We start from the raw sequence: 19,132 nt of genomic DNA on the forward strand, positions 1-19,132 counted from the left end.
GTCAGAAAAGTCAGGCTTCATCTTTAATCCTGGAGTCTTCTCTTCCCCATTAGACCGTGATGAGAAGTGTTCCAGGGATGAGGGATAATGGGAACAATTTTTGGGAACTGTTGATAATTCCCTTGGGTAAAGCCACTTACTTTGTTGTTGTTGTTGTTGTTTTGAGACAGTCTGGCTCAGCTGCCCAGGCTGGAGTGCAGTGGCGTGATCTCAGCTCACTGCAACAACCACCTTCGCCCAGCTTCAAGCGATTCTCCTGCCTCAGCCTCCCAATTAGCTGGGATTACAGGCAACTGCCATCATGCCCGGCTAATTTTTTTTGTATTTTAGTAGAGACAGGGTTTCACCATGTTGGCCAGGCTGGTCTTGAACTCCTGACCTTGTGATCTCCCCGCCTCGGCCTCCCAAAGTGCTGGGATTACAGGCGTGGGCCACTGCACCTGGCCAGAGCTGCTTGCTTGCTTATGCTTTTTTAAAATTTAACTTGGAAAAACTATTGAGTGTCAAAACATTGGAAGGCAAATTATTCTCACTTATTAATAAGTATCTGGGATGAGAAATTTTTAATTTAACGTTGAAAGCTAAGATTCTGATTTTTTCTTGGTGAAAAAGTATCTGGTCTAATGTTGCTCAAGTGTAGCTTAGCTCTCTGAGTGAGACTGTAGCCTTGCTCGAATGAAATGATTCAGGTCTGTCATTCCTTTACTCACTGTAGCTTCAAATTTGTCAACCCATGCATCTCTGATGGGAAACTTTGCCCTCCAATTAATTTTTAAATTGTGAACAGTTTTAAAGTTGTTCACACTGGGTAGGGTCTGAGATTTACAGGGTTGCTCTAGAATAGCTTTTTATTAAACTTCACATCTGGCAGGGCTTATTGGAAGGAGATGGGAGAAAAATGGAAAAAGTCATCCTCAAGAAGATTAAAGTCTAACTAGAAGCAATGACTGCCTGCTTGCAAAGGCTTTTTTTTTTTTTTCAAGTTAGACAAGTGTTAACTACAACTAGTACTAAACATGGATCTTTATGAGAGTAGGGAATATGGCTTCTGTCTTGTAGGCTTTAGAGAAATCACAAGCAAAATCTCACAAATGATTTTCTTTTGCTATGCACATGTCTTATTACAACCCCCTCACCCCAAATTCCCTCATCTTAGAAGATCCACAAGTAGGTTGGTTGCTGTGCATTGGTGTTACCCAAGGGCAGACAGCAACACTACAAACGTCTTAACGTCTTATCCTGGGGAGTTGGTGATTGATACGAAGGTAGGCCTTTAGAAAAATTAGACTATCTTTCCAAACCAGGCTGTTTTCCCTCTCTCACAATCACAAGTCAAGCTATTAGGCAGTTTTCAGAAGCTTGGGCCACTTCTCCCACCCCCCACCAAAGTTATTTGCCCTGCTGTTCTTAGGGTAGGGGCTAAGTGGTTATTTAGGGTCTAAACCAATTCTGGAAAGCTGCCCTAGGTGTACTCTGTGTGATCAGATTGATTACCAAACCAGGACAGGGGCTGTTTGAAAGAAGCATTAGAAGTTCAAGACAATGAGAGAAATCGAAATAGGTCTTGTTTTCCATTCTTTTGCCCAAATGAATGCTTGTTCTTTTCAGCTCATTAGGAAAGCCCTTAGCCTTGGAGGTACATAAGACCAGTTTTCTGTCCTCCCCAAATTTCCCACTCAGCTTGGATGCGTGTTAGCTTTGGGTAAAAGCAGACTGCAGTTTCTAAGACAAGCTGAAAAGACAGCTTTGAGCTTTTCCCCAAGTTGTTGCAGGGTCATTGCTACCACCATGCCTACACCAATGATAGTGACTTCAGGATCCAGAGGCCAGAAAGGGATAGCTTTCTGGAAGAGGGTGTGTATCTACAAGGATTGCATGCTGTATGAGCAATAATCACCTCTCTGGGCCTAGAGGGAGTACAATTTGAGAGGTGGGACAAAGTGGGGAATGTGCGAAGGCAAAAGCAGGAGTATGGAAATCCACTCCTGACATTCATAGCCAATGCAGAGGGCCTTAGAAAAATCCACCCTTCCTTCCACACCCAGGCTTTGCCCTCTCCCCCTGCTTCCACTTCGGAAAGTCTGAAGCAAGCCTGGAAAGCTGTTTTCTGCTTTCTTTCCCTCTCCTCCTCCTTTCCTGAGCTCCCAGCTGCTCGACCTCTTGCGTAACTATGAAAGAGCACTGAGTTTTTTGATGGGCTCCAGATGTGGAGTGGGGTGGGGATGAAGAGTGGGGGCGGTAGGTCTTTAGTCCCCTGAGTGCTCTAACTGTGGGAACATAGAGGCCTGACACAGCAGGAGAGAGGACACATTGCACAGCGCCTTTATCACGGGGTCAGCTGGTCCCTGTGTTGGAAGGACAGTGAGAGAAGCTGGGTGCTGTTTCGACCCTCTGCCTCAGCATCTGCTGCCTCCATGGCAGGCTTGATTATTCCCTGAAATTCCTCCTGCCCAGTACAGTAAAGAGGAGCTGAGGGTCATGAAACAGAATGAAGTGAATAGTCTCTGAGGTACCGCAATCTGGACCCCTCCCCTCAGTGCTGGGTCTTGGCACATGGGATACAACAGTTGGGGTTCTTTCTTCGTTTTTTTACATACCTGAATGGGCTATTACCTTTGTGATCTGCCTCATGAAGTTTCACCAGAATTACTTTCATGACTTCAAACAATATGAAGAGAGGAAAAATTAAGAGTCTCGCTCCTCAAATCCTCGGACTTCCTGGTACCCACAACATATTCTGGAGCTTGAATGTTCCACCTCCATTAGCTATAGCAGGTGGCAGCAAAGGGCGGCCTCTCCCCTCCCCCTCCTTGTCTGCTGCTTGGCCCCGGTCAGCTTCAGTCTCCAGCCGTGGGGGCCCTCTGCTAAGGCCAGCCCTGTCAATGAGTGACCAGAGATTCCTGTAGTTCAGCCTCCTGCTGTTCTTGGGTTAGGGAGAGACGGCACTAACTAAACTCATTGAATCATAACAGCACTTGTCCATCTCAAAGAGGAAAAATTATTTTTTGCTATCCACCCCAGCTGGAATTTAGACCAGACTTACAGGCTTTCTGCTCCTTCCTTCAGTGAAGAAGAGTCTCCAGGGTCCCTCTAGTGCCGGTCAAAGAAGTCCAGAAGTCTAGCTGAGTTCAGCTCCCTAGGGTCTCCCCAGCCAGTCTCCTGGGCCAAGAGCTGGCTTTGCAAGGTAAGGATCCACTGTCAGCGTTGGATTTCGGGTTGGAGGTTGAGATGGAGAATGACTTCAACCTAGCTCAATTTGGGGGCCGCTTTTAGGTGTTTAGTGCCTCCTTCTCTTCCTTATTAACTCCCACTCCTACTACAGGTTGGTGTGCTCAACTGTATGTCTATAGCCTGCCTCCATATCCCAATCTGTAACCAGCAGGTCTGTCGGCGTGGATGGGTGTGGAGCTCCATGGGTGCAAGATGATAATTCCATTCTGCTTTCCTGTGCTTTGGAGTTTGCATGGTACTTTAACGTGTCTTCTTGTGCCTATCCTTAAGAAAGTCTGTGAAGCCTGATGTGCGTGGTTATCAATCCCACTTACAGCTCTTCATGGTGGGGCTTGGAATGGGGCGAGGGGAGGGGGTGACAGGGAGAAGACCTGCGTACCCTCAGTAGATGTTCTGGAGATATTGAGAGCATGTTGTAGGGGCTTCGATTTAGGAGGTTCACTAGGAGCCCGTGGAGGTTTCAGGCATCAAAGGCAAAAAGAAAGAGGGGAGAGTTTGGGGGTGGGGAAACGAATTGTCAAAAACACCCTTTCAGAAGGGCGTTAAAGCCTAGGAGTGGAGGGTGGTCTAGGAGAGTCGGGAGGGCAGGGTGGGAGGAGAGGAGGGGAGTGTGGTCTTGGTGGTGGCTGTGGCTGTGGTGGTGGTGGTGGTGGTGGTGGTGGTGGTGGTGGTGGTGGTGGTGGTGGAGAGCCCAGCTGCAAAGATGAACAAAGCGGGCGCTGTGCAGGCTGGGGGAGGTGCTGCTGTGGGAGAGGGTGGGTGGGGGGACCTTGGGCTCCAGCCCCACAAGGGCGTCTTCTTTGGCTGGCCAGGCGGACGGGATGGGGGACGGGGGCGGGGACTGGCGGGAGCGGGGCGGGACAGGCTCGCTCTCCTCCTACTCAGCGGGCTCCCGGGGAAAGGCAACAGTGTCCTCCTAAGCCTGAGGCCACCGCGACCGAGCCGAGCCGGGCTAAGGGACCAGTGTCTCCCTGTCCCCCCGCCCCCCCCCCCGCCTCTAGGTAAGAGCGCCCCCTCCCACTACATTTGCGGGTCCCATTCGCTGTGGTGCTAGGACTGGATAAGGGGAAGTCCCTGGGGCCTGGCGAGAGCCCTGAGATCAGCTCTAGGCTAGGGAGCTCGGCAGAAACCCGTGTAGGAGTGAAGGCACCCCAGGTGAGTGCGTGGAGGCGAAAGGGGCGTTGTGGGGAGTTTTCCTGTGAGCCGCTTGCTTTTGCCTTCCTCGGCCGCTGCCAACGCCACCGCCAGAGGGGGCCGTGGCGCTCTCCCCTCCTTGGAGAAACGCTGATCCTGGCCCCATCCAGACTCTCTCCCGCGGGCACCCAGGCGGCCGGGGGGGACACTCGCGGGGTGTTGGGTGGCAAGCGCGCGCGCGCGGGTTTTCGTCCTCCAGCGCCCCACACCTCCCCCTGTCCGCCCACAGCAGGACCTTGGGGAGGGGGGTATCTCCTGTGACGTCTTCCCCCTGTCCCCAGGACAGCCGCCTTGATGGACCAGGAAGGGATTCGGAGTCCGACTCAGAGTCTTGGGCGTCTAGGAGGGATGCCTGGGGGTGTCCAGGAGATGGGAAGCCCGCCTGGGGCCTCCCAGGCACTCCCCAAGGCCCCCCGTCCTCGGGGGCCGGGGAGGCAGCCTGGGGCGCCTTGCCACGCCGCGCCGTCCGGACTGGAATCTCTAGAGTTCCCCCGAGCGGGGGCTGACCCAAGTCATCCGGGCTCCCCCGGGATAGGAAAGTGCGGGCGGGCGGCTGGGTGGGGGGCGCCGGCGCAGGGTGGCCGAGTCGCCCGCGGGCGCTTCCGCCGAGGCAGGCTGGAGTGGGGACTTGGCCCGGCGACCGCACAGCCCGGCCGGGGACCCACGGCTCCGGGGCGGGGCTGCATTCTGGGCCGTTAGCTCAGCGGTCCTGGAGCCTCTGGAGGCTGACTCATTGGACGGCGGGCTCACCCCACAGCCGCCACACGCAAACGCAGGCGCCCCACCACGCCGAGCTCCCACGCGGCACACACGCACGCCTCCGCGACACTTCGCATACCTACGTCCCTGCGTCACGCCACCCAGACACACCCGGACCCGCCCACACGCCGAGGCCTGCCCACGCACTCCATGTGCTGCGTCTCACAGGAAACCGCCCCGCCCTCACGCAGCCCCTCACACCCGCAACACCGCTTACACGCATCCCAGCTCACACATGCACCCGTCACAGCCCAGCTCACACACGCACCCCAGTCACACACGAGGCCCCAGCTCACACACGAAGCCCAGCTTACACACACAGCCCCAGTTACACACACAGCCCAGCTCACACACCCAGCCCTAGTCACACAGTCCAGCTCATACAAGCAGCCCGTCACACACACAGCCCAGCTCACACAAACAGCCCATCTCACACAAGCAGCTCGTCACACACAGCGCAGCTCACACAAGCAGTCCGTCACACACACAGCCCAGCTCACACACACAGCCCAGCTCACACACACAGCCCAGCTCACACATACACCCCAGCTCACACACAGCCCGTCACACACACAGTCCAGCTCACACATGCAGCCCCAGTCACACACACACAGCCCAGCTCACACCACAGCCCCAGCTCACACACGCGGCCCCTCACACACATTCAGCCGCCCTTCCCGCAGCTGCCAGGCTGGGAACGGGAGATGTCTGTGGGGCCGCCCTGTTTCCCGGCCGCGCAAACAAGCGGCTCCTTCTCCCTGCCCCGCCAAAGAAAGGCCTCTTGTCAGGGGCGGGCGGGCGGCCACGGCAGGCGCCCAACACTGCGGCCTTGTCCCACGCGGGCGGCCTGGGCAGGAGCAGGCCGAGGGGTGCAAGGGGCCGTTGCCTTGCGGAAACCTCCCTCCCTCGGCCCTGCGGACCGCGGAGAGGCACCTTTCCACCAGTGAACACCCACTCAACAGCCCCGGCTCCATCCGCGCTCTCCCAGCTCCCCCTCTCCTCGGGCCGCCCATCTCTCCTCTCTCCCACTTTAGGGGTCCCGGTCGGCCCCAGCCTCCCTCTCCTTCGCCCCATCTCCCCTCCCGTCAGCCTCCCCTCCGCTGCCCTCAATACCTCCTCGCGCATCCCCAGTCCTCCCGTCCGTTGTCCCTTCCACTTGAGGACCCGCCTGTCCTGCCTCCCCCGACCCCTCCACCTCTGTGTTCTTCAGTCTCCCCGCCGCATCCTCTGCCCTCGGTCTTCCCCTCCCCAACTTGCATTTTTTCACATCCCTTAGTCGGCCTTTCATTTTCCCCTTCACATCCCGGTGGCTCCCCTTCCCCGCCCCGTCCCTCTGCACACCCCCATTCATCTCTGCCAGGTTTTTCTCATCCTTAAGTTCTCCCGTCCCCCTCCCCACTCGGGCGTCCCCCGCTGGGCTCCCCGCCTCAGTTTCCTTCCCTTCCTGACTCCTTCCTCTGCCGGCGGCCCTTTCTCGAAGGCGGATGTGCGCCTGGAGGGCGAAGGCGGCGGCCGAGAGGACCCCAGCTCAGCCTGGCGGGTCTCTGGCCACAGCCATGCACCGCTCGGGCCGGGGCCGGGGCCGAGGCCGAGGCCGACCCCCAGGGACACAGGTGAGGCCGGACAACCCGCGGGGCTCCGGGGAGCGCCCGAGCAGTGGCCCCGCGAAGGGCCGGGTCTGGTGCTCTGGGGCTGGCTTTGGACCTTGTCCTAGGACCCCGTGGGAGCCCGGGAGCTGTGTCAGTGCCCGTTGGTGCCTGAGCCGGTCGGTCCTTCCCCGGCCTCCTTCAGGCGCGGGCCGAGACCCCCGAGAGTTGACTCTGGGTGCTCCCCTCGGCGGAGAGGGCTTCGGACTGGTGTCCCTCGTGGCTGGGGTGTCGGCGCGTTCCCGCGGGGGAGGAAGCCGAGGTGCCGGGCGGCCTCGCGCACAGAGGGCCTTGCCTGTCTCTCGTCAAATCCAGACACCTGGGCCTCCCCCACTCGGCTCCCGGGGCGGCGCTGGGGCGTCTGTACCCAGCGTGCGCGAGGACACCCAGGGCCGGACGCGCACCGCAGGGGACTTTTTTTGGCCGCGGGGCTGGGCGGGCCGGCGGGTAATGACAGCCGGGGTGCTGGGGAGCCGCGGGCCGGAGGAAGCGGGGCCGCAGGTGAGGGGCGTCCCTCGCGCAGCGCCACTCCGCCGCCCCGGCCAGGGTGGTGGGTCAAGATGAGGGCGCCCCCAGGTGGCCGCTCTCGGCTGAGGCGATCGCCCTTTGGGGGAAAGCACCGCCTGAGTGCAGGGCAGGTTGGCGTGGTGTCGCTTTCCACTTCTCTTGGATCAGGTTACTGTGCTGGGGCCACAGCCTCGCACCTCCGAATCTCTCCATCTTTTCTTTTCTTTTTTTTTTTTTTTTGAGACAGAGTCTCGCTCTGTCGCCCAGGCTGGAGTGCAGTGGCGGGATCTCAGCTCACTGCAAGCTCCACTTCCCGGGTTCCCGCTATTCTCCTGCCTCAGCCTCCCAAGTAGCTGGGACTACAGGCACCCGCCACCTCGCCCGGCTAGTTTTTTTGTATTTTTAGTAGAGACGGGGTTTCACCATGTTAGCCAGGATGGTCTCGATCTCCTGACCTCGTTGATCCGCCCATCTCGGCCTCCCAAAGTGCTGGGATTACAGGCTTGAGCCACCGCGCCCGGCCTCTCTCCATCTTTTCTTATCTTCTCCTTACACCTCTCTCCTTATCTCTCCCTCTACTTTCGCCTCCTTATTCTCTTCTCTTCTCTCCTCTAATCACTCTGGTTCTCCTTCGGACTTACTCTTTTACAATCTTTATTTCCACTTGAAGTTCTTCAGTGTAAATAAATGAGCACACCACAGCTGCCCCACACGGCGATAGTGACAAATACTCCAATCTGACAGATGAATAAACAAAGGCCCAGACAGGTGAAGTGCCTTGCTCCAGGTCACACAGCTCATAACAATAAACGGGACCAGGTCCGGTGGCTCACGCCTGTAATCCCAGCACTTTGGAAGGCCGAGGCGGGCGGATCACCTGAGGTCGGGAGTTCGAGACCAGCCTGACCAACATGAAGAAACCCCGTCTCTACTAAAAATACAAAATTAGCTGGGCGTGGTGGCGTGCGCCGGTAATCCCAGCTACTCGGGAGGCTGAGGCAGGAGAATCGCTTGAACCCGGGAGGTGGAGGTTGCAGTGAGCCGAGATAGCGCCACTGCACCCTAGCCTGGGCAACAAGAGTGAAAGTCTGTCTAAGAATAATAATAATAATAAACGACATTTTTATAGTGCTTTGCTTTCATAGAATGCCATTTAATGTAATATCTGAATGTTCAGATAGTCTTTTTAAAAAACTGACAGCTTTATTGAGGTATAATTTATATACTATAACATCCACCCAATTTAAGTATGCAATTCAAAGACTTTTAGTATATTTACAGAGCCATGCAATCATCATCACAATTTAATTTGAAAACATTCACCCCCGCCCCACCCCCCTGCCCCCAAACTTGTACCCTTTTACAGTCACTCCTCATTCCACCCCTAGCCCCAGGCAAGCACTGATCCAGACAGTCTTTTTTTTTTTTTTTTTTTTTTGAGACGGAGTCTTGCTTTGTCGCCGGGGCTGGAGTGCAGTGGCCGGATCTTAGCTCACTGCAAGCTCCGCCTCCCGGGTTTATGCCCTTCTCCTGCCTCAGCCTCTGGAGTAGCTGGGACTACAGGCGCCCACCACCTCGCCCGGCTAGTTTTTTTTTTTTTTTTGTTACTCTAGTTTTATAGAAGAATGACTCGACAATCAGGGAAGTTAAATAACTTGTCTAGGATCTTATAATAATAAATAAATAAATAAAGTCAGGGTGGAATTTAAGGCTTTATATATCCCAGTCTAAAGTTCTTTCTACCAAAGGATGATATTTCTTCTTCACCATTATTTATTATTTTGTTTTTCTTAACCCCTCTTTTACATAAACTCCCCATTCCTAACCCACTTTCTTGCTCCTCCTCCCTCAGAAAATGCTGAGGGATTTCCCTGAGTCTAAGGAAGCAGTGCAGCAATCTTTGTCCTTGGAAATTCTTCTCCATGGCAAGGAATTCTGGGAAGGTGCCAGGCCAGCTTGGGGCTTTGCATAGGTTAATGGCGTTTTCCTCCTCTCTTCCCTGGCAGTCTTGGGGTGGGCCCCAGCCTGGGTTCCGGCCTCTCTTCCGCCAGCTTGGGTGGAAATGGTGACGGAGATGATGCAGTCCAGGTCCGGAAGGGTGGAAGCTGGGAGGGTAAATTTAGTAACGCTATAGCTAAGGTCCTCGGGACCCACTGCCAGGGTCAGACACTCCTTGGAATGCTGGCTGCTGCCCCTGCTTCCTTTCCAAGTCCCCTGGTAGATGGCTTGAAAAGAGAGTGGAGGGAAACCCTGCTTCCCTGGGTCTGCTTCCTTACCCCTCAGTCACACTCTTAGCTTTCCCCAGTAACATTTCACAGCAAGTGGGAAGTTTCTCAGCTTAGCTAGTTGGCCAAGGGATGGGCATGGGGGCACATATTAGTACACAAATGTCCTCACATCCCAGATACCAAAAACATGAGCCAGGGAGAGAGGGATGGGTGATGGGTGAGAGGCAGTGGGGTGGTGGTGGGGAGGATTCAAGTTCTGGCTCTGGAATCTGTCTTACTCCTGGTTCTAATGGTCTAAGCTTCCTATAGCACCTAGCCAATTAAGAACCCAAGAGTTAAGAGCCCAATATTCCCAGTATTAGTTATCACTAAAGTTTTTTGTTTTTAATTTAAAAAAATTTTTTTTTAACTGATTGTGTTGGGTTGAGGTTGCTTTCTGGGGAAGAAAAGGTGTAGGAGTTGAGACATCTGGAGATAGCAGAAATGGCTGAGTTTTTCTTTTGTGTCTCCTTTAAGAAAACATCCTACTAAAGCCCTGGGAAAAGAGACAAACGGTGAAGAGGAGAGTGAAAGATTTCAGGAGGGAGCTCCTGTTTTAGCCCTGCCACCTACCTGGGGGCCCTCTGGCTACCAGTGTCCTTGGAGGGGCCTCCTTGCTGCTTCTCCCACTAAGGTGGATTTTCCCCATCCTGCTTAAGGCTCCACAATGGCCAAGGGTCTTCAGCTGTCAAAATCTGGGTTCTGAGTAGCATAGGGCAAGAAGGCACAGAGGTATAGATTGAGCCCTATAGGACTGTTTGTGCTTACAGTGGCAAGAGGCAGGACTGGTATGGTGTAGTATACATGCTGTGGCTGACTGGAGACTTGGCACTGCTCCCAGACAACTCCCACCTAAGCTCTTTAGCGGCCTCTACTTCCCTTCAGCATGAGCATTTGGGGAATGTTAGTGACTGGTGCTACCTCTGCCCTGAGAACTCTGCCACGGAACCTACTTCTTTCCCTCTCCTTCCCTGACCTTCCCACTCACCAGCTTTCTGCTGTGTCCCTAGGAGCTCTGGAGCCTTAGGACCATGGACGCTCTCAACAGGAACCAAATAGGCCCTGGATGCAAGACCCAGACCATGGTGCAGGTGAGTGGGATCAGGGCTGTGAGGCAAGAGAGATATGGTGGGGATGGCATCAGCTCTTCTACCCCCTTGTGGTCCCAGCTCAAGGATGAAAGAAGCAATTCTGTTCCTCTCTGCCCTTCCCCAGGTCCCAAGCCTATTAACAGCTCAGTCTTTATCTGAATCAGGTTAATTGGTTCACCCAGAAACTACCCGTCGAAAGTCAGAAAGCAGTTTACAGATTGACCCTAGGCTGTATCACTCTCCTTGATCCATGCCTCTATCTTCCCTGTACTTGAGATTAGCAGGGGCAAGCAATGGCCAAGTGGATAGCCATGGACAAGTCTGCAGGGAGCTCGACTGGCCTTCCTCTACAGTACCCCTGCTGCTTATCCAATGCCACCCCCACCCCCCACCGCTTTCTCCTTGCTTCTGTTTTAATAGACAAAAGGGACAGTTAAGCCAAGACTTGAGATAAATCCAGTGGGACGAGTTAGTGGCCTAGATTCAGATCTAATTACAATGTAGTGGAATAATGCTCTGTGTAAGATTTTGTGTTAAGCCTTTCAGCACCCTCAGAGCCCTTTGGAGAGGGGCAAGGGCTGGAGAGAGTGCTGGTGTGACTGGTTTAGGGTGGTAAGGTGCTGAGTCTAATGATGCTTGTCCTCCACCCCTACTACCTACAGAAAGGACCCTTGGACCTGATCGAGACAGGCAAAGGGCTGAAAGTGCAAACGGACAAACCCCACTTGGTGAGCCTGGGCAGTGGGCGACTCAGCACAGCCATCACCCTCCTGCCGCTGGAGGAAGGTAAGTGTGAACAGGGCATCTCACTCGTCACCCCTCTATCCTTGTAGGCATTCCTGCCCTGGAGGCCCAGCTCCTGCATGTGTTGGGGCCCTTCTACTGTCTGCTGGCAATGCTCGCCTCGCAACCCCACCAGCTTGCTTCCCTTCTCTCTGCCTCCCCAGACTGCCTGCCTTCCTTGGTAGATAATCTGGTTCCATGAGTGGGCTTAAAGATCAGCTTAGAAACAAGGATGGGAGGCTGGGTGTGGTGGCTCACGCCTGTTATCCCAGCACTCTGGGAGGCTGAGGTGGGCGGATCACGAGGTCAGGAGTTCTAGACCAGCCTGGCCAATATGGTGAAACCCCATCTCCACTAAAAATACAAAAATTAGCTGGGCGTGGTGGCACGGGCCTGTAGTCCCAGCTACTTAGGAGGCTGAGGCAGAAGAATCGCTTGAAGCCAGGAGACGGAGGTTGCAGTGAGCCGAGATCGTGCCACTGCACTCCAGCCTGGGCAACAGAGCGAGACTCCATCACAAAAAAAAAAAAAAAAAAAAGAAGAAGAAGAAAAGAAACCATGAAGAGAGCACTGAGAGAAACAGGAGAACACATTGCTCTTAGCAACCAATGTGGCCAAGAAGAAAAAGGGCCCCACTCCAGGGCATTGGGTTGCACGGGAGGCTAAACCGTAGGTAGAGAATGGAGAGATGGGAGTTGGGGGCAAGATCTCCCAAGATAAGGCCCTGGCACAGCCCCCTTCACCTTTCAGCTTCTGCTCATCCTCTCTCCTCTCCTAGCTGCACTTGTTGCCTGGGTGATACTACATTCTCCACATTCTCCAAATACCAGTCCCAGGGGCTCTGTCAGTGGGAGGGGCTGTTCTTGCTGCAGTTAGGGGAGAGCCTGCACTGAAGAGAGAGGTTGCACTGAACAGAGAGGTTAGCGAGGGAGATGAAGTGTTGCAGGTAGCAGAAGCGGGGGAGAGAAGAAGGAGAGAAAGGGAGATTTAGAAGAAAGGAGGAGTAGGCTGAAGGGGAAAAAGAAAAAAGGACACTAGGGAGAGGCGGTTGGGGGAATAAGGGAGGATCCGCAGAAAAGCAGTCTTCCTTCTCAATCTGTGGAGTCTGGGTCTTCCCATCTCTGGGCCTCCCATTCTCAGGCAGAGTTTTCTCTGAGAAGAGCTTCTATCACTTACTGTATAGACCAGGCTCAGGGGCCCAGTAGGGGTGGCCAATGATGGGCAGAGATTCTCCCTGGAGTAGGAGGTGGAATATGTTTGCACTGTGGCCCTCCTTGCCCTGTCACTGCCTCCTCAGCCTGGACAACCCTTCTGATTCAGTTTGCCTCTTGTCTCCAGGGAGGACAGTGATTGGCTCTGCAGCCAGAGACATCTCACTACAGGGCCCAGGCCTGGCTCCAGAGCACTGCTACATCGAGAACCTACGGGGCACCCTCACCCTCTACCCCTGTGGCAATGACTGCACTGTTGATGGTCTCCCTGTCCGGCAGCCTACCCGGCTCACTCAGGGTAAGGCTGGACACCTCCAGATGGAGGGGGCCTCTGTTTAAAGGCTTGTGTGTGTTAGACACAGGGGAGACTGGCTGTGGTGGTTGCCATGGCAACTGCCTGAGTGCCCATACTGGGAATGGAGTACTCAGGTGCATCTGAATGTGCCTAAACAACATACCGAACCCTCTCAGCATCCAGACATGTTTTCAACCTGTTTTTCTTCTCTGGTCACCCCCAACCTGCCTCCACATACTATGGGGAGAGAAGAGGTTCTGATTCCCGCCATCAGAGGGCCTGGGGCATGATGGGATTGTTAGTGGTTGTTGGGGAAGAGCAATTGGAGCAGCAGTGAGAGGGTATCAATGGCATTGTTCCATGATGCCAAGAGGAAGTTGTTTTGAGAAGCTGAAGAGGAGGACAATACTTCCTGATGGGGATGGGGCAAGGGTGAAATCTGAGGACATGCCTGCTCCTGTTACGAGACTGCTGACAGTAGCTTTTGGGTCACGAATATAACCCAAAGCAATAGGCCATTCTGTTGTGTAAGGTGGCTCTAAAAACTAGCCCCCTGGCCGGGCATGGTGGCTCACTCCTGTAATCCCAGCAATTTGGGATGCCGAGGCGGGTGGATCACTTGAGGACAGGAGTTCAAGATCAGCCTGGCCAACATGGTGAAACCCTGTCTCTACCCAAAATACAAAAATTAGACACGTGTGGTGGCGCACGCCTATAGTCCTCGCTACTCAGGAAGCTGAGATAGGAGAATCGCTTGAACCTGGGAGGCAGAGGTTGTAGTGAGCTGAGATGGCGCCACTGCACCCCAGCCTGGGCAACAGAGCAAGACTCCGTCTCAAAAAATAAATAAAATAAATAAATAAATAAATAAAAACTAGGCCCCTAATTACTATGGCTAGCAGGCAGGTAAGTGGTTGGCCCAGGTGGCACTTCGACAGACCAGGTGTGCTCACCCTGGAAACAGGGTTCTGGGCATCAGTTCATACAGTGAGTTGTCAGATTAGGAGAATGAGAAAAACAGATTTGGGTGGAGGTTAGAGGTGAGGTTAAAGGCTAACAGGAGGACAGGAACTTTGGGCTAAGCCTGGCTCTGAGCAGGTTCTGATGGCCTAGCATTGTTTTCTGGGGGCTCTTACTGCCTAGAAGCCCCTTGGAAGTGGCCATCCTACTCACTCCACTGTCTCCTTCTCTCCTCTTCATCCTCCTTAAGGCCTTTCAATGTCACTTCCTTCACAGCTGATTCAGGAGACCTGACCTTTCCCCCATCTTTTTTTTTTTTTTTTTTTTTTTTTTAACGGAGTCTCGCACTGTTGCCCAGGCTGGAGTGCAGTGGCACGATCTCGGCTCACTACAACCTCCACCTCCTAGGCTCAAGTAATTCTCCTGCCTCAGCCTCCCAAGTAGCTGGGATTAGGCATCTGCCACCACACCCGGCTAATTTTTTTTTTTTAACCCCAGTCTTTTCTTCCTGCCCTCGGGTAGGGGGCAGGGCATGCAAAAATTGACTTCAGGGAGGCAGGTCCACCAGTAGCAGCACGCAGGCCATTGCCTTCTCCAGGGCTTCAAGGTCTCTGACTTTGGATGAGAGGAGGAATCCCCCCAAATTGGGGCTTGGCTATGATGGCAGCAGGTTCCTAACAGTCCTGTTCAGTCTCAGAGAGAGCATCTTCTCTAAGATTTGGGAGCATGGAGATGAGACAATAGAGCAGCAAGGAGAGGCAGGACAAAATTTAAAGAAGGCTCAGCACTTACTACCCCCGCCCCAAACCTATCACATTCATCGGTAGGAATGTTGTTCCCCTGCATGTTGTGAGCAGGGTATGCTTGTGTTGTTCATTCTTTCCGGTGCATCATTTAGCTCCCTGAGAAGAGGGAGAGCCTGGGGCCAAGATGGAATTCTGAGGCATTTCCTGTGGCCCCAGTGACCCCTCCCGACTCTTCTCCAGCCAGAAGCCTACCCAGCCAAGTATGTACCCTCCCACTCTCTTCTGACCCTAAACCCCTTCCCATTTTCTCTCCCCATCCCCCATAGCCTTCTTGTCTGGGCTTGCCTGTCTCCAAAGCTTGGCAGCCTATGGAGGGGTAGGCAGAGGCACAAAGGAATGGGTGTTCTTCTCCCCAGTCCTCCCCCTCCCCTGGGCTCCAGGAGCTGAGGGTTTCCTTGTCTCATCTCTGGAGCAAGGCACCAAGCCCAGCCCTGCCTGGCCCCACTCCGGACATTCTTGGGAGTGTGTTTCCCTGGAAACTGGGTGGTTCGGGGGTGCATGTGCTATCTCTGTGTGTCTGTGTAACTGGAGTGTGTTTATGTAGCTCCGGATGTGTTTGTGACTCTGGGCTTACGAATATCTGTTTGTGTCTTTCTTTGTATTTATGGATCAGTGTGTTCAAGTGGGCGGTAGGGGTGAACTCAGGACTGATGGTACCAAAATGTCTGTGTATGTACTCCTACGTGTATATGAGACCTCACTGGTCATTTGCCTATCTGTGGGCATATATACAAGAGGATCGTTTTCCCTTCCTTGTTCCCCTAATCTGGCCTTGTAGAGGCGACCCTCCGCTTTGAAAAACAAGGGCTACCCTGGGAATAACAAGGAGCCTACTTTGGCCTTAGATGCATCATTCTGGGCACTGTGCCCAGCCATAGGCAACTTGGAGAGACACACTTCATGACAAGCAGAGATGGCAGTGACAGGCTCTTCCAGCAGGAATATGCTTGGGCCAGGGGAAGGGGGAGGCGGGCAGAAAACAGATGCCAACCTTTAGCACAGAGCTGTGAACATAGGAGCATGAAGTGAGGGAGCTAGGAAGGTCCTGATTCCACCCCCTGTACCCAGGCATCTTGGCACATCCCACATTGCCCTCTTCTCTACAGAGCAAGGGGTGGAGCTCGGAATAGGACCAAGGGAATGAGGAGGAATCTCAATCTGGGTCTAGGCTGCCCCACCCTGGGACCACAGCGCCAGACCACATGAAAGATCTGGGAGGGAACCAAGCAGGGGAGGACCCAGAAAGCCACCAGCTCAGGGCCCAGGCTGTCTAGACAGTAGGTCCCCATCCACTCCTAGCATTTCCTTCGAGCCCTGGTCTCCAGTCTCCTTCATTCCCTAAGCCTCTCATTGGTGGGTAGGGGCTTGCGTGGGGGCCAGCAGAGGAGTGTGGCTGGGGAGCCGGATCTCTGGGTTATCCAGCTGCCTCTCTCTGGGATCCAGGATATTGAACCTCTTTTTTTCCCACCCAGTTATTCCATCTGTAAATTGGGAGTGAAGCCTTCAACCTTTTTCTGTTATGAGACTGATAACAATCTTGACTAATAAAGCTCAAAGGAAGGAGGGCAGAGCGAAGGCTCCCAGCTTCCCACCTCTTTGTGTCTGCCTCCTGCCCTATTTCTCATTGGCGGGCATCCTCTGTGTCTGCCTAGGTCTATCCAGCTGGCCATCACAGTTTCCAGACCGATGAATCACTCTTCCTGAGGAGATTTTTTTTTAAGCCTCCCTTCATTTTGCATTTGACCCTATATGGTTCTTCCTTTTTCCTCAGAAGGGAATAAGATACGTGTGCACACGTGAGTGTGTGCATGTGTATGCACATAGTTGGCAGCATGGGTGAGTGAGCTAGTGGGCTGTTCAGCAAGAATGGAAAACTTGCCTGATTATTCATCTAAGAGGTTGATTTTATTTCAGAGTTTCTCCAGGGACTGAGTGAAAGGAAAGCTATGCCTGGGTGAGTGTGTAACTAAAAGGAATTGTCTGGGGGATGTGTGCATGAGAATAAAGGTGTGTGAGAGACAGACAGTGTGTTTAATGAGGGTGTCTGTGTGACTCAGAGCATGCAGAGATGAAGTAGTGTCAGCGTGACTGAGCAAGTGTCGATGTGTATCTGAGAGACACTGTGTCAGGCTGTGTGAGCTGCCTGCTGAGAACATACAACATTGTGTCCCGTAAGGCTCTGGTATGCAGGGGCCAGGTCCCTGGAACAAGAGGAACTGGGGGACCTGGCTGGATGGTAGGTATTAATACCTGCCTGGGCTGGGTGCGGTGGCTCATGCCTGTAATCCCAACACTTTGGGAGGCTGAGGTGGGCGGATCACCTGAGATCGGGAGTTCGAGACCAGCCTGACCAACATGGAGAAACCCCGTCTCTACTAAAAATACAAAATTTGCTGGGTGTGGTGGTGCATGCCTGTAGTCCCAGCTATGGGAGGCTGAGGCAGGAGAAATCGCTCGAACCCGGGAGGTGGAGGCTGTAGTGAGCCGAGATCGCGCCATTGCACTCCAGCCTGGGCAAGAAGAACAAAACTCCGTCTCAAAAAAACCAGAACAAAACAAAACAAAACACCTCCCTGACTCAGAATCTCAGCCTGACTTTGGGGGCTCCAGATATCTGTTTCCCAAGTAGGATGGGTACCTTATTGGGGTCGGAGGGCTCTTTGCTGGGTCGAGCACAACTGGAGGTTGTGGCTGGGGTGCAGGCTGGCTTCCAGGGGCCCAGGAAGTTGGCTGGCTGGAAAGGGCAGTGCCTTGGTCCAGGGTCATGGGTTGGGCTACGGTGAGTGGGGCCGGAAGAGGAGGTGTTTAGGGTGGAGACAGGAGGTGGGCTGAGTGCTTGCATTGTACAGAGCACTGCTTTGGCCTGAACTCCTAGCCCAGGGTGACCTTGTTACAGTGACAGCCTGAGGGCCAGAGCAGGACCTAGTGACCTAGCTGGACCTGTAGAGCCCCTGCTCTTTTCCTCTCCTTCTCTCCCTCAGATATGGACCCATGGAATGTCAGAGCTGACTTTCTGTAGATAAGGAAGCCGAGGTCAGAGGGTGTGACTGGCCCAAGGTACTATAGCCAGTTAGGGCCGGCCAGCCCGGCTACCACTGACCTCTTACCACAGCGGGCTGGGAATGAGACCCTGTCCTTTGCTTGGCCTCACTCCTGGCTCCTGGCTCTTCACTCTCTGGCCTCTTTACTTACCTCTCACCTTTCCTTCACTCAGTCACCTCCCTTGAACCTTTCCTTCCCGCCCACTTTTCTTCCTGCCCCGGGTCCAGGATCCCAAGCCGGCTGCCTTTCTGCATCCTCCCGCCCCGCCCTCTCCATCCAGCTCTCCACTCGTCTCCTCCATCACTTCCTCTTCCCCTCCTCCTCTCCTTTGTCCCTCCCTCCCTGGCTCCCTTCCCCCGCCGCTGGTGGCCGGCCCGCCCCTCCCCGGGCATTGGCGGCTGCTCGCTGCCTCGTTGCTCGCTCCGAGCCTGGAGCCGGCGGCTCGGGAGGTCGGCCCGCCCCCTCAAAGGCCCCGGGCGGGCCCGGGACCTGGAGGGCCTGAGCTAGCGGGGGCGAGCGGTCCGGAGGTCCGGTTTCGGCGGTGAGTCCTCAGCCCCGGGCCAGCCACAGCCCCCAAGCCGCCAAGCTTGGAGAAGCTCAGGCTGGGAGGGGGGTCTTGAGGGGGGTGGGCGGGAGGAGGGGCATGGGGTCCTCTGACCTTCTTTGGGAGCTTGAGGCGGAGAGACTCGATTGTGTGTGTTCCCTGAACATTTCTAAATGGGGATTCTGGGCTTGGGGGCACTTCTTAGTCGGTAGACCTTATCTTCCCCAGCGCTCCGGCAGCCCCCTCCTTAGGACTCACCTCCCTCAGATAAGGTTAAAGGGTCCTGGTTAGAATGAGGGGAGTCTACCTTATGGCTAAGGAGGGTCTCTGATAGGAAGGACCAAGGCCCTTCCTCCCATGTTCCCTTCACTCGGTCTCCCTTTGGCCAATCCACTCTATTTGTGTGACCAGGAGGGCAGTGACAGTAGCTCTGAGAGTGTGTGAACATGTACGCCCGTGAGTCTGCTGTGTTACTATGAGTGTGTATGAGTGTGAGCCTGTTTGTGTTGTTGTTTCTCCTCTGCATCTCTCACAGATAGGATTCACCCTCTCCTTCGCCTAGTTTTTCCCCTCCAGAGGTGCAGCTCCTCCACCCACCTGCACACAGCTGGACCCTGATCCCCTCTGGGCATGGGGGACACTGACCATGACTTTGGCAGGATGGGCAGGGGTTCCCGGGCTCCCTGAAAGGGCTGGCCTTTGGGGGTGGGAGTGGGCGGAGAGGAGGCTTCTTCCCAGAAACAGGGGGCCAGACCCCTAGGGGCTGTAGGGGCCAGCACTAGGGCAATGCCTGAAG

The 19,132-nt window shown here is 54.5% G+C and overlaps 1 protein-coding gene across 30 annotated transcripts in view; it reads left to right on the forward strand.

The window, feature by feature from the left end:
* The first annotated feature begins 4,110 nt into the window (after positions 1–4,110).
* PHLDB1 (pleckstrin homology like domain family B member 1) overlaps positions 4,111–19,132 on the forward strand; it is a 51,635-nt gene continuing 36,613 nt past the window's right edge. For 4 of the 30 annotated variants that reach the window (XM_030918179.1, XM_030918194.1, XM_030918196.1 and 1 more), the window contains exons 1-4: positions 4,111–4,232; positions 10,615–10,695; positions 11,358–11,481; positions 12,817–12,987. In XM_030918179.1, the coding sequence (XP_030774039.1) occupies positions 10,636–10,695; positions 11,358–11,481; positions 12,817–12,987 (355 nt within the window). In that variant the 5' untranslated portion in view covers positions 4,111–4,232; positions 10,615–10,635. Of the gene's footprint in view, positions 4,233–6,410; positions 6,798–10,087; positions 10,239–10,614; positions 10,696–11,357; positions 11,482–12,816; positions 12,988–18,168; positions 18,334–19,132 lie in introns of those variants that run through there. The other 26 variants (XM_030918176.1, XM_030918172.1, XM_030918173.1 and 23 more) reach the window with 23 other exon arrangements.

Source organism: Rhinopithecus roxellana, chromosome 15 (genome assembly GCF_007565055.1).
Source record: "Rhinopithecus roxellana isolate Shanxi Qingling chromosome 15, ASM756505v1, whole genome shotgun sequence".
Classification (NCBI taxonomy): Eukaryota; Metazoa; Chordata; class Mammalia; order Primates; family Cercopithecidae; genus Rhinopithecus; species Rhinopithecus roxellana.